The 17263-nt window shown below is 38.8% G+C and overlaps 1 protein-coding gene across 5 annotated transcripts; it reads left to right on the top strand.

Annotated features, from left to right (window-relative positions):
- Positions 1-2708: 2708 nt before the first annotated feature.
- LOC116736782 (NACHT, LRR and PYD domains-containing protein 3-like) lies at positions 2709-15518 on the top strand. 5 transcript variants are annotated; one of them, XM_032589534.1, is made up of 14 exons: positions 2712-3379; positions 4277-4402; positions 4830-4961; positions 7251-7329; positions 7484-7712; positions 7853-9902; positions 10109-10282; positions 10495-10668; positions 10881-11054; positions 11819-11992; positions 12222-12395; positions 12580-12753; positions 14079-14124; positions 15407-15518. In XM_032589534.1, the coding sequence occupies exons 1-13, from the start codon at positions 3318-3320 to the stop codon at positions 14083-14085; spliced, it is 3729 nt and encodes a 1242-aa protein (XP_032445425.1). In that variant the 5' UTR covers positions 2712-3317; the 3' UTR covers positions 14086-14124; positions 15407-15518. The 5 variants fall into 5 exon arrangements, with proteins under 5 accessions (XP_032445428.1, XP_032445429.1, XP_032445425.1 ...); XM_032589536.1 differs by lacking the exon at positions 12580-12753; XM_032589538.1 differs by lacking the exons at positions 10109-10282; positions 14079-14124 and having other exon boundaries at positions 2710-3379; positions 15407-15464.
- Positions 15519-17263: the final 1745 nt, after the last annotated feature.

Genomic DNA, 17263 nt, shown 5'->3' with positions numbered 1-17263 from the left:
CTACTGAGGCTGATGTCATCACCTTGGATGATGACATCAGCCAACATTTCAGAAAAAAGAACAATGTAGCAACAATCAAACAATGTGCTGGCTTGGTGATGGTGTGGGGTTAGCGTGACTTTTCAGAACATGGACGCCTTGCTGTTATTGACAGAGCAGTGAATGCTGGATCAAAAGTTGAAAAATACAAACAAAGCAAAGTTTCAGTTTTGCTATCAGGCTGATTGCCTTGTGGTTGCGGCGTTGACAGAAAATGAAGCAACTTCCCTGCAATCGTCCCTCACTGAGGCAGCAGCAAGGTGACTGCAGCTTTATTTTGGAATATAAACAGGAAATGTGCTGACTAATAGGATTATACGTCACCTGAACAGAAAGGGGACATAGGCAGTGGGATGCAGTGTGTGAGGAAATGTGACAGTCTTGGTAATCTGACAGAGACTTGAGGTTTTTATCTTTCAGTGTTAAAGAGATTCAACAAGTCATTTCCTGTGTTCAGTCCAGAAACATTTGTTCATTCTTGTGTTTTGTTTCAGTCTGAGCCTGGCATTAATTCTATTAGTATGGTTTATCATATATTTTACTTTTTACTCTCTTATATGTTTAACAGGAAGATAGACAAGAAAAAAGTCTAAAATATATAGAAAAGTCAACGTATGTGTTTTTATATAATGTGAAACCTCCAGTTATGTCTGTGTGAAGAATCAGCTTTATTTGACTCAGTGGTATCAGAATTATAATTATTTATTCATTATAATAAGTGTTGCTGAACTGAGTATATGATGTAAAGAGAGTGTAAGAAAAACTCCCTTTTAAGAGAACTTTGGTGCAATTGTGCCACCTGCTGGATGCCAGTCATTTTCATCAAAGCAAAATGATGAAAGTGTAGTGAAAAAGTTTACATTTCCAGAAAGCTTTGTTTTATATAAAATAAATAACTAACTTGAGCATAGTTTAAAACTCTTACTCCATATTTAGTTGTTAGTGCTGTTGCTTTGCAACAACAAGGTCCTGGATTTAAATCCTAGCAGGTGGTCTACGCATAGAGCTTGCATGCATAGGATCTTCTTGGGTACTCCTCCATCCAAAGCACAGGTAGCACAGGTAGATAGCTATGTCCATCTGTTGGCGCTACCCGTCTAAAACTGTTGTCATGTTTACAAACCGAAAACTATAGCAGGTTGTGTTAATGTTAATATTATCATTGGATAACATTCTTTGAGTGACGGGACTGTGGAAGCTTGGGCGTTATGCTTAGCATAGCATTTTAGCAATTTCTATACACGATGAAACCATAAGAATATCACTTCATCAGAATATCCTACCCGTTTAAAATGAAAAGCTATCGCAGATGTATGCACTAATCCTTTTATTACAATATCCTTCCTTTAGAAAATGTAGCAGTATCGTACATGTACTGAAATCCTTAATCAGCAAATCACTTGTATACAGGGTAGCACATTCTGTTGCTTCAAATCTCTTCATCTAACTTTAGAAAATATAGGGGTAGCATTTGTTGTTGCACTAAATCCTTACCCAACTTTTTAAAAATACTTGGGTAGCATATTTTGTTGCACCAAATTCCTTTACAGTATTTGAATTTCCTACATTTCATGAAATACAGAGGTAGCAGATATTGATGCACTAAAAACCCTTCATCAGAAAATCCTACTGGTTCTGTTGATGCACCAGAACCTTTCATCAGAATATTCTACTCATTTCACATTGGTAGGTGGCACGTTTATTTACTAAATTCCCTAATCATAAAATTCCATATAATGATGCACTAAATTATTTAATCAAATATAATTTATTTGATTATATTTGATTAAATGTGGGAGCTCATAAAGGGTGAATTAAAACTCTGCATCAAAATATTCTTTTAAAAAATATTTAAAATACAGAAGTGTTTGTAAGAATGACACAGGAGAAACAGGTTTTTATTGAAATTAAACACATTTACAATTACAGATCACCGCAAACTCTGTTTTTTGTGCATTTTTGACATCTTTACCAATTGAAGCCCAGTCAAAACGTGTACATCCAACTGCGCAGGTCACTGCGCAGCTGAATATACAGTAATATTACACCATAGACACACGGAGCTTCAATCCCACCTGCGACCATGGTCTATTTAGCATGGTTTGATAAAAAAAAGTGTTATTAAACTAAAATATTTTAAAGTATAGGGACAAAATAACCCACAAAAACGTATTTTGTTCTGGTTCACATGGTTGACGCCAAGCAATGACTTTCTTCACAGAGAGTTAGAAGTGTAAACTAAAGCCATTTACAAATATGTTTGCAAGTTGCATGTCATGTAAACGTGAAACATGATGTAGTACAGCAGCTCAATGAAGTAAAATAAATGAAACAAATGCTTACCATAACCTTAAGCTTTTGTATCATAACCACCCTTCCAGCTCACCTTTTGTGGAGGCCCAGGCTGTGAAGAGTGAGACACCTAGTGGTGCCACCTGTACACCAACTACCAGTAAAATCAACAAGATGATGAAGAAGGGGCGGGGATTTATCGGTATTGGACGTTCCGTCAAATTAGAAAGTGAAAGAAAAAAAAGGTGGAATCTTGTCCGGTTCTTCGGTTCTGTTGGTTCTCTGTCTGTGATGTTCAGATGCTTTTCAACACCATAGGCCGTTTGAACAAATTGTAAGTTTGAATATTGTTCCTACTTTAACTTTGTCTTTAGGAACTTTCCTGTGTTTTTCTGCTCTTTTTGTTTGAAAACAAACAATTTTTCATCTCTGCTGTTTGAAGACAAAACCTACATGATTATTAGATTAGTGATGAAGTGGAATTAAAGACCTGACATTTCTCTGTTTTCTTCACTGAACTAAAGGCGTCATGTTTTCATTTCCTGAAGTCGGAAGCCCCTCCCTACTGCGTCCTTTATTACAAATTAAAATAGCATTAAGGTTAAAAGTTTGGTGCAATCAGATTATTAAATTGATCATCATCATCTTTGATGATTCAGACAATCCACTTGTAGCGTTTGATGATGGAGAAATAAAAAAGTTTCTTATGTGAATTTAAACTGAATCAGCGCGTCAGAGAATGGTAATGTTGCTCAGTTCCTCCATCTAGTGGACTTTTAGTAGAAGTGCAGCAGCTGATGTCTGCATTCAGCTGACACTGAAGTGAAGAGCCAATCAGAGGAGGAACAGCTGTTCATTTTGTTTCTAAAACTAATGATGTAAACTAAAGGATGATCAGAGCTGATGTGCAGATGAATGATTTGTGTTTCCTCTACAGGTGAAGGTAGAAGGTGTGTGAGAGATGATGTGTATGTGAATTTAGCAGCATGGATCAGTGTGAGGAAGGAGAGGAGGATGTCCCTCCATCTGAAACCACCAGAGGTCAGAGGTGAGATCCCTAACTATGCAGAGCTACTTTCACTCATCATTCACTCTGAAAAAGACGAGATGATGAAGCCTTTGCTCCTCTTTCGTGCTTCATAAAAACTGAGCATTTTATTTATAAAGAATCCCATAAAGTCATTAATGCTGCAATGTGAGAGAAATTAAGGGTCTGTAACTGTAAGTAAACCTGGCATCTGTACTAAAAAAGAATCCTTAGATTATTTTTATCTTCCTCTGTCAATGCTGAGAAATGTTGAATTTTCTCTCCATTTTTCTTTGCAATGTGCTTAAAAGTATCCAGCTCCTAATTAAACCGGAGAACAAGCTTCCTAAAAATAATTGCTCTTTTTGGGATGAGGGGAGTTGCATGTGATTGGTTCTGAGGAATTATTTAGAAGACTTGCGAAATGTCTTGTGACATAAAACCACCAATTTCTGAAAAGGATTTGAGTTTCACTTTTTGCAAAATTGTAAGATGTTACACTTTGTGTTTCAATTCAGGTTTATTTCTGAGTAAATCTGATCCTTAATTTAACAAGACTGGTTTTTTTGGGGAATTGAAAACTAGGACTGTAATGTCAATGTTTTTGTTACCAAGATTAAAAGCATTAGATACGGAAAATATCTAATACTTATCCTCTATTTCAGTGGGACTACATTTGTCTAGTTCTGTTAGGAATTATTTAGAATATTTGTGAACTTTTGTTTTTTGTTGTTTCACAGCTCTCCTAATTTATAAAGAGTCAGGAGAAAGTGTGTGAAAGATGATGTGTATGTGAACTATGACGAACTTTATAGAACGTCATAGTTCTATATGACTATTTTTATAGTCATATAGAAAATTATATTTAAAGTAAAATTCCATTAATTATGTTTTTAATAAGAACTTTATTTTTGTCAAAATTCTTGAAAGACTGAAGCGAACCCATGACCCAGAACCAGAACCCAGCTGTGTGTCCTTTAAGAGCGACAGATCAAAGGATATTGGTACTGACTTTAAATCTTCTGGACCTTCATCATCAGAGAGGTGAGCTGGATCTTCCTGCTGTAACAGTGATAACTGAGTCAGTCTGAAAAGTTTTTATTCCAACATGTGTTTAACAGCAGCTCAGCTGTTTGTGCCACATTTCTATTCCCATATGTGAAACATGGGGGCCAGTTCTTTGCTGCTTCTGGGTCAGAGCAGACACAGAAATTCCAGAGCACCCACATGTACCAGACAGCCTACACTTGTTGATAAGCACACACACCTCCACACAACCCAGATGGTGACAGAACCAACCTCTTAGATATAATGGCTCTCTTTTTATTTTTTGGACGGGTGTGGGAGGACATATAATTGGTTCTGTTAGGAATTATTTAGAATACTTGTAAACTGTCTCTTTCTGTTGTTTCACAGCTCTTGAGTTTATAGTCATATTCAAATGTGTTTTAATGAGAAATTTTTTTGTCAGGATTCCTGAAAGACTGATGCAAACCTATGATCCAGAACCAGAACCAGAACCCAGCTGTGTGTCCTTTAAGAGCGACAGATCAAAGGATATTGGTGCTGACTTTAAATCTTCTGGACCTTCATCATCAGAGAGGTGAGCTGGATCTTCCTGCTGTAACAGTGATAACTGAGTCAGTCTACCGGTGAGTTAAGATAACAAAACATGTTCTGTAGTTATTCATTATTTATTTAATTATTGTTCTGCTGTATACTTTTTATTTTATTAAATTTGACAATGTTCTCTATCCATCCTCTATGTACAGTATTTACTTATCCTTCTTCATTTCTATCTTTAGCTGTCTCCCTCCCTCTTTCAATTTAATTATCAGGTTTATTTCCTTACCAAGTTCAGACAGTCAGGTTATTTCCCCTCTGAGAGCCAAACCTGGTCAAAACTTTTATTCGTGATGACTGAATTTTAGCTGCGTATCAGGACAGGGCAGGACGCACTCCAGCTAATTTGTACAGTCAGCCCTTCGCCATATGATTAGGACAGTTCCTCCCGCTGCTGCTAGCTAGAAGCTAAAATTAGTTCTGCTTTTTTATCTTCACATATAGCGCTAGCAAGCAGAGCAGTCACATTACTTTTCTGTGACTTTAACTGTTTTCTTTCTCTTTGAATAGTTCTGTTGCTTTTTTCCACTCACGGAAACCCATTTCAAAGGTTCACTGACTTTTAGCATCGTTTAAAATGCAAAACAGAAGCCGTGGATGGAGGAGAACCCATCATGTGTTAGGATGTACTCACCACTTGCGAGCTGGCTTTCAAAACTCGATCTGGAGAAAAATCGTTTCTGATGTTTGTAAAGATGTTCCGATGCTTTACAATTAACATCCATATTCCCTGCTTCTTTATGGAGTTCCATTTGTTTCACAATTATTCAATCAAAAAGTAAATCATATGTAAAATAATTACAGGGACTAGAATTCACTGTTTATGGGAGTGTAAAACTATAGAGGCATTCTGGCGAGCAGTATGTCGAGAAATTAGCTCCGCTATAGGACAAACACTTCTCCCTAGTCCAGTCCTATGTCTCCTTGGGTTCATACCCAGTCATCTGGATACTCACAAAGAAATTGTGCAATTTCTATTGATGTTGGCCAGAAAATCCATAATGCTTAAATGGGTTGGTTGTGATGCCCCTTCGATCCAGCTATGGAAAAATTTACTTTCTGAAGTTATTGTATTAGAAAGATTGAGATATTGTATGAATGGGAAATTTTATGCTTTTAAAAAAAGATGGGAATGTATTCTTGAATACTTCAAAATTTCAAAATTAAAAAACCAGTAATGTTAATCCGAATGACGTGTATGTATAAATTGGTTATGTTTCTCATATGATGCTGTAATTTATGTACATGCCTCCGATTTTGATTTTGTCTTGTTTTCTGTATCAGTGCTGTATAAGTTTTGCCCTGTTATTGTTCTTTCCCTTTCTGTTTTTGTATAAATGTTCAAAAATACCTAATAAACATAATTATTAAAAAAAAAAAAAAAAAAAGTAAATCATGTCAAACAAAAAAGAGTTGTGATCAAAACTTTTGGATTCCCCCCCGCCCAAAAAGTTTCAAACAAAAACAAATTATCTTGAGAAGCAGAGAGGGACGATGGTTCTGTTCCATGTCCAATATGAGTTTTAAAAAACTCTGTTAGCTTGGATATTTTCTTCATCACCTCTCGGTAGCGCTCTTCTTTTTCTTTCGTTCCTGCGCTCCGCTGTCGTACATTCTGTTGTCCGCCATCGTGAGAAATCCCTCCGTGATGCTCCGTCCAATGTTCAAGAAGAGTCCAACTTGGACCAATAATAATCAAGCATTCACGATGGACGTGTGCCAGAACAAATCAGACATTTTTTCAACAACACCACCAAAATCCTCTTACGCAGTGATAAAATGAAGGCATTCTGACCTTACTCATTCACAAAAATACAAAGCATCTTTCGGGGGACCTGAAGCGCTGGTAAGCCCATGCTAAAATCCGGGCTTGTCAATACGTGTATATGTTAGTCTGTAATGCTTGTCTTACTTACACTAATTGGTGAATTAGTTAAAAAGTAAAATAATAAAAAAAATCTTCTGGACCTCCACTATAGAGTAGTGAGCTGGATCTACCTGTTGTAACTCTGTTAATCAATGTAAAATGAGTTCAGCAGGAAAGGAAAGTCTCACCATGTGATTGTTGATGTACTAGAACTCAACCAAACTGTAATGTGTGATTCTGATGTTATTTGTGTGCATCCTTTTATTTCATCTTCTTTTTAACTTATATGTATTGTGTTCATGTGATGCTCAGCTTTTCCGTTTTGAAGATTGTTATTGTGACGCTCTTCCAGCAGTTTTCACAGCAGTTTTTTGTGAAAACTTATTCCTGATTCTTCCACAGAGTGGACTGGCAGAGCTCAGAGGTTCCCAGTGGTCCATCTGCCCAGCAGCACCAAACACAGCTGGACTCCATATTTATGGTCTGTAAATGTACAAAAATTACTTTTTTATGGATTCTTTTCAGTCCATGTTGGACTTTGTAGACCAGAGGACTGCCAGTCTGACCAGCATGGATCTGATGTTTGGCTCCATGATTTCAGTCTGATGTGTCCTTCATCTATTATTCTGTTCCAGCTACTGGAGGACAACATTGTCACTTTTGTGAAGAATGAGCTGAAGAAGATCCAGAAGGTTCTGAGCCCAGATTACCCAGAATGCTCAAAGAGTCAGAGAGATGATGATGAGGTGTTGGAAGGTGAGGATGAAGAGCAGAGGAGGACCAGCAGATTGGCAGTGATGAAGATCACACTGAACTTCCTGAGGAATATGAAGCAAGAGGAGCTGGCTGACCGTCTGCAGAACAGTAAGATTTCTACAAAGATTTGACTTGATGGATAAATCACACATTTATTGATGTCTGAAGAGATGAAATTGCATTTATTCAAATCATCTTCAAACAATGATTTTGTTTCCTTCCTGATTTTATATTTTGTGTTAATTTAGAACGTCTTTCTGCAATTTGTCAACATCAACTTAAATCTGGTCTGAAGAAGAAGTTCCAGTGTGTGTTTGAGGGGATTGCTAAAGCAGGAAGTCCAACTCTGCTGAACCAGATCTACACAGAGCTCTACATCACAGAGGGAGGGACTGGAGAGGTCAATGATGAACATGAGGTCAGACAGATTGAAACAGCATCCAGAAAAACACATGGACCAGAAACAACAATCAGACAAGAAGACATCTTTAAAGTCCCACCTGGAAGAGATCAACCAATCAGAACGGTGATGACAAAGGGAGTGGCTGGCATTGGGAAAACAGTCTTAACACAGAAGTTCACTCTGGACTGGGCTGAAGACAAAGCCCACCAGAACATCCAGTTCATATTTCCATTCACGTTCAGAGAGCTGAATGTGCTGAAAGAGAAAAAGTTCAGCTTGGTGCAACTTGTTCATCACTTTTTTACTGAAACCAAAAAAATCTGCAGCTTTGAACAGTTCCAGGTTCTGTTCATCTTTGATGGTCTGGATGAGAGTCGACTTCCTCTGGACTTCCACAACAAGGAGATCCTGACTGATGCTACAGAGTCCACCTCAGTGGATGTTCTGCTGACAAACCTCATCAGGGGGAATCTGCTTCCCTCTGCTCTCCTCTGGATAACCACACGACCTGCAGCAGCCAATCAGATCCCTCCTCAGTGTGTTGGTATGGTGACGGAGGTCAGAGGGTTCACTGACCCACAGAAGGAGGAGTACTTCAGGAAGAGATTCAGAGATGAGCAGCAGGCCAGCAGGATAATCTCCCACTTGAAGACATCACGAAGCCTCAACATCATGTGCCACATCCCAGTCTTCTGCTGGATCACTGCTACAGTTCTGGAGGATCTATTGGAGACCAGAGAGAGAGGAGAGCTCCCCATTACCCTGACTGAGATGTACATCCACTTCCTGGTAGTTCAGACCAAAGTGAAGAAGGTCAAGTATGATGGAGGAGCTGAAACAGATCCACACTGGAGTCCAGAGAGCAGGAAGATGATTGAGTCTCTGGGAAAACTGGCTTATGATCAGCTGCAAAAAGGAAACCTGATCTTCTATGAATCAGACTTGACAGAGTGTGGCATCGATATCAGAGCAGCCTCGGTGTTCTCGGGAGTGTTCACACAGATCTTTAGAGAGGAGAGAGGACTGTATCATGACAAGGTGTTCTGCTTCGTCCATCTGAGTGTTCAGGAGTTTCTGGCTGCTCTTTATGTTCATCTGACCTTCATCAACTCTAGTGTCAAAAAACAAAGAACAAGAAACGAAGAAGAAACAAAAAAATGTAAGAGGTCTTCATTATTTTATACACCAAATAAACACCTGGGGGTCATCCCAATGAAAGAAATCCCAACATCAAACATGCCTTCAGTTGAAGAACCGCTAACAACATTTGACCACCCTTCATTTTGGGAGGAGCTAAACGTACAGGATCTCTATCAGAGAGCTGTTGACCTGGCAAGACCAGGTGGGATGAAAGAAATCCCAGCATCAAACATGCCTTCAGTTGAAGAACTGCTAACAACATTTGACCACCCTTCATTTGGGGGGCAGCGAAACGTACAGGATCTCTATCAGAGAGCTGTTGACCAGGCCTTACGGAGTACTAATGGACACCTGGACTTGTTCCTCCGCTTCCTCCTGGGACTTTCACTGCAGACCAATCAGAAACTTCTACAAGGACTGGTGACACAGACAGAAAGTAGCTCACGGACCAATAAGGATACAATAAAGTACATCAAGTGGAAGATCAGTGAGATTGTATCTGCAGAGAAAAGCATCAACCTCTTCCACTGTCTGAATGAACTCAATGATCATTCTCTAGTGGAGGAGATCCAACAGGCTCTGAGTTCAGGAAGTCTCTCCACAGGTAAACTGTCTCCTGCTCATTTTTCAGCTCTGGGTTTCATCTTCGTATCATCAGAAAAAGAGCTGGATGTGTTTGACCTGAAGAAATACGCTGCCTCAGAGAATGTTCTTCTAAGGTTGCTGCCAGTGGTTAAAGCCTCCAACAAAGCTCTGTAAGGACACAGATTGTAATTGCTTTTACTTTTAATCATGATAAATATGCTAATGAGTAGATGCATATTAATAGTGTCAGATTTTTATACTGAAAAAGTTCAAAACAAAACCTCCATCAATCTTTCCAGGAAGAATATTGGGGACTGAAAAGAAAATTATTTTTGAATAATTGCCTCATTCCAGATATTTCTCCCTGTCTTCTCAGACTGAGTTACTGTAACCTCTCAGAGAGAAGTTGTCAAGCTCTGACCTCAGCCCTCAGCTCCCAGTTCTGCAGTCTCAAAGAACTGGACCTGAGTAAAAATAACCTTCAGGATTCAGGTGTGGAGCTTCTATCAGATGGACTGAAGAGTCCGAACTGCAAACTGACAACTATCAGGTACAATGTTATCAATTCTGTTGAAACCAGATTTCTTTCCATTACCTACAATCAATGATGATGTAAATGCTATTTCAATAGATTAATCAACTTTTGTCTTTTGTTCTTTATACTCTTTGAATGCAAACCACTGCATTCTTGTTTTTCTTAGCTTAATTTGATGGGTGTATGGATGATTGTTTAATTCCAGATTTTTCTCCCTGTCTCCTCAGACTGAGTTACTGTAAACTCTCGGAGAGAAGCTGTGAAGCTCTGACCTCAGCCCTCAGCTCCCAGTCCAGCAGTCTCACAGAACTGGACCTGAGTCACAATGACCTTCAGGATTCAGGAGTGAAGCTTCTATCTGTAGGACTGAAGAGTCCGAACTGCAAACTGACAACTATCAGGTACAATGTTATCAATTCTGTTGAAACCAGATTTCTTTCCATTACCTACAATCAATGATGATGTAAATGCTATTTCAATAGATTAATCAACTTTTGTCTTTTGTTCTTTATACTCTTTGAATGCCAAACACTGCATTCTTGTTTTTCTTAGCTTAATTTGATCCGTGTATGGATGATTGTTTAATTCCAGATTTTTCTCCCTGGCTCCTTAGACTGAGTTACTGTAAACTCTCGGAGAGATGCTGTGAAGCTCTGACCTCTGCCCTCAGCTCCCAGTCCAGCAGTCTCACAGAACTGGACCTGAGTCACAATAACCTCCAGGATTCAGGAGTGGAGCTTCTTTATGCTGGACTGGAGAGTTCAAACTGCAAACTGACAACTCTCAGGTACTCAATTCTGTTGAAACCAGATTTCTCTCCATTACCTTCCACCAATGAGGATGTACACTGTAAATGAAAAATTGCATTTAATTGAAAATAGTTTTCAATTAAATCAGTAATGACACTGATGGTCGAGGTGAATATTGTTTATTTTATCAGACTGAATATTTTTTTGTATAAATTATGTATTTGAAATATTTATTAATTGTATGGAGTGGGATCAAGCGGTGCTGAGGTGACTCAAGGTAAAGCTCAGCACATGTATGGAGGCCTTATTCCTCAACTTGGCTGTCACGGGTTTGATTCCCAGCCTGATGACCCTTGACACATGTCTTCCTCCTCTCTCATCACCCAATTTCCTGTCTGACCACTCTCAAAGACCACTAGAGTCAATAAAACAAATAAAAAAGAAGAAACAAGAGAGGTAGGACAAAGACTCAAGAAAATTGGTTTGTTTAAGTTACATGAACATATTTTTCTTTAATTGTACTACTTGATTTAGTACTGTTTACTTAAAATGAATTAGGTTTATTTATGCACTAATCTTAAGATTACTTTGCTTAATTTTTTCAGACAATGAGTTTGCATAACATTATTTAAGTAAGGTGAACTAATTAGATTTGTGTGTAAATTTCAATAATGGTTTGATCAAGTTGTGTTTTCTGACATTTTCTCCCTTTGAAAGCAAACCATTGCTTTATTGTTTTTCTCAACTTTATTTCATCCATGATGGTTGATAGATGATTTTTATGTTTTCCCTGTCTCTTCAGACTGAGTTACTGTAAACTCTCAAAAACAAGCTGTGTAGCTCTGTCTTCAGTCCTGAGATCCCCATCCTGCAGTCTCAGAGAACTGGACCTGAGTAACAATAACCTTCAGGATTTAGGAGCAAATCTTTTATTTGTTGGACTGAATCATCCAAACTGCAAACTGACGACTCTCAGGTACAATGTTCTCAATTCTCTTGAAACCAGATTTCTCACCATGACCTTCTATCAATGACGATGAAAATGTTATTTCAATAATAGACTGATCAACTTTTGTTTTCTGACATTTTCTTCTTTTGAATCCAAACCACTGCTTTCTTGTTTTCCTCAACTTCATTTCATCCATGATGGATGGATGTATGGATGACAACTTCTTTAATTCCAGATATTTTTCCTATCTCCTCAGACTGAGTTCCTGCAACCTCTCAAAGATAAGTTGTGAAGGTCTGTCCTCACTTCTCAGCTCCCAGTTCTACAGTCTCAGAGAACTGGACCTGAGTAACAATGACCTTCAGGATTCAGGAGTGAAGCTTATTTATGCTGGACTGAAGAGTCCGAACTGCAAACTGACAACTCTCAGGTACAATGTTATCAATTCTCTTGAAACCAGATTTCTTTCCATTACCTTCCATCAATGATCAACTTTTGTCTTTTGACTTTTATACTCTTTGAATGCCAAACACTGCATTCTTGTTTTTCTTAGCTTAATTTGATGCGTGTATGGATGATTGTTTAATTCCAGATTTTTCTCCCTGGCTCCTTAGACTGAGTTACTGTACACTCTCGGAGAGAAGCTGTATAGTTCTGACCTCTGCCCTCAGCTCCCAGTCCAGCAGTCTCACAGAACTGGACCTGAGTCACAATGACCTTCAGGATTCATCAGTGGAACTTCTTTATGCTGGACTGGAGAGTTCAAACTGCAAACTGGCATCTCTCAGGTACAATGCTCTTAGTTCTGTTGAAACCAGAGTTTTCTCAATTACCTTCCATCAATGAGGATGTAAATGTAATTTCAACAATATGTCAATTAGATTAAAGCTACCAGAAGACTGGTTCCACTGGGACCACTAGTTTGTCTTTTAGTGCTTTGTTGTTCCAGTTTGAAAAAAGCTTAAAGCCAGTTGCAAGCTGCAACTGGCTTGCTTTCCTTGGTTCAAGACTGATACTTGCACAATATTTAATGCACGTGAATTTACCTGAAACAGTCTGCATACAGTATGCAAGTAGGTTGCTTAAATTTTTTCTATTAGTTTTAGATTACTGACATGTCTCCCCCCCCAGAGCAACAGTCATAGGCAACGTGCAAAATATAGATGAAGCAATCCAGACTTCTCAAAAGATGCTATGTTGTTGCATTTTATAATCAGGCTGTAGAATGTAACTTTAATAAAAAATATGTTTTTTCCATATTTGTTTAAGCTGGTGCCAAGTCATGCCAGTTTATTATGAAACAGATAATCTGTGCAAAGATCAATCTCCTCCACTTCCTCCCTGAACTACTATTACTGGCTAAAGTAATGCATTGTCCCGGCCAAAAACAACCAATCAGAACCAGGAGGAGGGTCCTAGTGCTGTCAATCAACCTCATTCACTCACTACTAAATGTGCTAATGGTGGAAAAACAACTCATCGTTACGAAACTTTTTGCTAGCTACAGCACAGCACAAAGCAAGGGGAAGGAAGATGAGCAGCCACACGAGATTGTGATTGACAGCCTGACAGTCATGTAGAGCTGAACAGGAGAAGATGCAAACAAAGACTTTGGACTGTTTTGTCTGCTGGAGGCCTAGTTCCAGATGCTCCTTGGACACTTTCACAATCCTTTACTCCAGGATACTACATCTTGTTCTTGGTCTCATTGCAAATGTATTCAGCACCACCTGGTGGCTTCTCGAAATGTTTCCTTAGTTTTCTGATGTTCTTTTAGGCTTCAGTGTGTTTCTTCAGGTTGTTACTGAGGGATTTCCTTTCTCCTCTCTGTTTGAGATTTTTCTCTGTTTGGAGAAATGAGTTGTGCTACACCAGAACCATTTGTCCTTCCTAAATCCACCACAGTTTGAAATGTTTTCATCTTCATCATCATCACAACCTACCTGTCTGCTCTTGACTCTTCTGTCTTTCTCTGGAATTTTACAACAATTGAATATGTCCATATGTTGGACTGTTCCTGTCTCAGTGGAGGAAAGGCATATAAGAGAGACGTATAATGTCCATGTTTGCATGCTGAAAGACACTGATGATCTGACTTCCCTCCTTCTTTCAGGGTGTAGCCTGCTGGGTCCAATGGTTGGCATCACATCTGAGGAAGCGTAAGTTTATTTTTCATCAGACATGACCTCACCTGTCAATCAATCCAGTGTGTTTTTCAGTGCATGACCAATAACCGGTCTTGTTTCCTCCAAAATTAAAAGCCCCTTTTCTGGAGGAACTAAACCTCCGGAAAAGAGTTGGGATTTACTATTACAAATGTGCTACGGTCATAAGGATTTGGTGGAAAATAATCTGAGAAAATGGCTGACACTATCAGTAAGGAACATGCACTTAAGACTCTCTTTACCCAAAGTACTTAGAGGGCAGAATAAAGTTCATTCCACTTCCAAAACACAAACAGAGTCTGGAGAAAATGTAAAAGATGGTTAAATTCCTGCAGCCGACCTCAACAACCGAACACATCAGTGTTCAATGGAATGACAACATGATTGTATGAAGATTTTTATCATTATTAGACTGCTTAGCAATTCCATAAAAAAAATGAATGAGTAAAGCTGGGCCAAAACAAGAACTGTGTGCTGTGACTACAAATTGGTACAGGCATGTGGCACAAATATTTGTACACAGCCTGATGTGGACGTGATCAAAACATAGTTATTAAGTAGTTGCTCACAAGCCTTTTGCAAGTATGAAATGCGCCCAATACAACTATGCTGAGAAGATGCAAGACTGGTCAAATATTTGGAAGATTAAAAAACATATCACAATAATGATAAAATAGAGGCCAACCATCCTCCAGCAATGCCAATTTTAAGCAGCAGGACAACCTGCTGTTGTGACACAGTACAGCTACAGTACGTCTGGATGCTCTGGGTCTAAAGCCAGAAAAGGTGCCGCAGATTGTATTTGCTGCATGTTCTGTAAATAAAGACGTCTGAGTGAACAGATTATTGCAACCGGACTGCTGACGATGCAGTAAAGAGAAAATAAAAGCACCATAATTAAACTTTAACATTGTAGTATGTTATTTATCAAACAAAATTAATTTCAACAGCCACCAAAGAGTAGGTGGCCATCATGTAGCTGAAGAGATTTTGAAGGTAAAACGTACAAAAAGAATTTGTCCCCTTTCAAAATTCCTTTACATGCTCATATGAAACACATTCATTTTTTTACAAAAGCAGTTTAGTGCTCCTCAGATCCTTGGGCTTTTGGGCTTTAAGGTCAAATTTTCTGTGGTTTCCTGTAAATAACTTCATGGCAGCAAAGCAGCTAGCATTCAACAATCTTAAAGCTGTCACATTGCTCATTCTGCAGTCATCATCAGTGTGAATAAATGATCAATAACTGCAGCTGGATTGTATTTGTTCTCTCCATCAGATTCTTGTCAACTCACCATCGACACAAACACATTGGTCAAACACCTCAAAGTGTCTGAAGACAACAGGAAGGTGACATGTGTGGAGGAGCTTCAGTCAAATTCTGATCATCCAGACAAAGTTGATCGTCCTCAGCTGCTGTGTAGAACTGGTCTGACTAGTCGCTGTTACTGGGAGGTCGAGTGGAGAGGAAGTGTTGATATATCAGTGAGTTACAGAAGAATCAGCAGAGGAGACTGGAGAGACTTTGTGTGTGATTTGAATCAGTGCTGGACTCTGAGATGCTGTGATCATCGTGGTTTCTCTGTCTGGCACAATGCCATACAATATAACATCTCCTCCTCCTCAGTCTCTAACAGAGTAGCAGTGTATGTTCACTATCCTGCTGGCATTCTGTCCTTCTACAGCGTCTCCTCAGACTCACTGATCCACATCCACACCTTCACATTCGAATTCACTGAACCTCTCCATCCTGGATTTTCACTCTGGCTCCCTGGTTCCTCAGTGTTTCTGTGTTGAGTCTAAAGACTCTCCTCCTGTCAGAGAAACTCTCTCTCTGTTGAACAGATGCATTACACTCAGCCACTTTATTAGGTACACCTTGATAGTACCGGGTTGGACCTGAGTGAAGTTGGCTCCTCTACCTTGTGCTACGTTTTTGCGGCAAAAACGTTCAATTCTACCGCTATAATTTTAAAAATATTAAGAAGTGTTTCCAGAGGTCATGAAAGGTCACCGTCTTCAAATCAGACAAAATCGGTGCCAATCAACTCGACTACGTTTGTGCAGCAAGAATTTGTTTGTGCTGCTTTGGCTTCGAAGATTTTAATGGTTGGACCTTCTTTTGCCTATAGAAGTGCCTCAGTCCTTTGTGGCTTAGATTCAGCAAGGTACTGTAAACATTCCTCACAGAATCTGGTCCATATCGACATGATAGCATCACTCAGTTGTTGCAGATTTGTCGGCTGCACATCCATGATGCAAATTTCCCGTTCCACCACATCCCAAGCTTCACAAGCTAAAACCAAATGCCTTGTTGTCAGTTTTCATCCACAAACCCCACTGCTGCCGGCTAGTGAGGGGAAAAATGCTGGGCTAAACATGAGAGACGAGCTTTTGGAGTCAGGCTAAGCAGCTTCATTTACCCAGAATGTGTTGCAGCGTGAACAACATACCAACGTTCGTGTGACAGTATTTTATTAAAATGTATAGAAACTAAACAGTCTGCAGAATTATTACTGTATTGTTTTTTTATATCTAAAATAAATGTCTCAAATAAAGTCTATTGTTAGAACTGATCATGGATCCCTTTAACTACCAGATCTGAATGGCGAATTTAGAGCAGAACACTTGAAATCCAATCTTTTAATATTTTTTGTTTTTGATTAGAATAGCAAGGTGGCTTGTAAACCTGTAACCTCATAGTAGTGGATCATATCGGTCAGGTCCCTCTGAAGGTACCATGCACAGCCAGCCAACTAGTTTCTAGATAAATGTAGTTTCATCACATTAAAGGCTCTGAGGATTTGATTACGGAGAAAATTAATTTTTAAAGAAAGTAATTAAGAACATCCAACTTAAGTCTTTTGGTACAATATGCAGGGCTACGTTTACGGATAAAATTATGTAAGTGCTAAAAAGGAAAAATGGTGGAAATTCCACACAGTGGAATGTACACCAAAAAACAAGAATAAGTGGGAAACGAGAAAAAAAAAAAAACACTTTAACATTATTCCATTTTCTAGAACTACTAACAGACATAAGGTTTTAGACTTAAAGTTGAGCTCAGATTTAATGTGCTCAAATTTCTCTGAACTATTGAAGCAAGTATACATGCGATTCACTTTTGTTTTTAGCA

Source organism: Xiphophorus hellerii, chromosome 17 (genome assembly GCF_003331165.1).
Source record: "Xiphophorus hellerii strain 12219 chromosome 17, Xiphophorus_hellerii-4.1, whole genome shotgun sequence".
NCBI lineage: Eukaryota > Metazoa > Chordata > Actinopteri > Cyprinodontiformes > Poeciliidae > Xiphophorus > Xiphophorus hellerii.
This window is presented reverse-complemented; position numbering and strand designations above follow the sequence as displayed.

What these genes read in the sequence shown, in the direction of transcription:
- LOC116736782 (XM_032589534.1), top strand. Translation starts at nt 3,318, where the DNA reads ATGGATCAGTGTGAGGAAGGAGAGGAGGATGTCCCTCCATCTGAAACC. An exon ending in AGCTGGACTCCATATTTATG is followed by an intron (nt 7,330 to 7,483) that starts GTCTGTAAATGT and finishes ATTCTGTTCCAG; the next exon opens with CTACTGGAGGACAACATTGT. An exon ending in TGCAAACTGACAACTCTCAG is followed by an intron (nt 12,396 to 12,579) that starts GTACAATGTTAT and finishes CTGGCTCCTTAG; the next exon opens with ACTGAGTTACTGTACACTCT.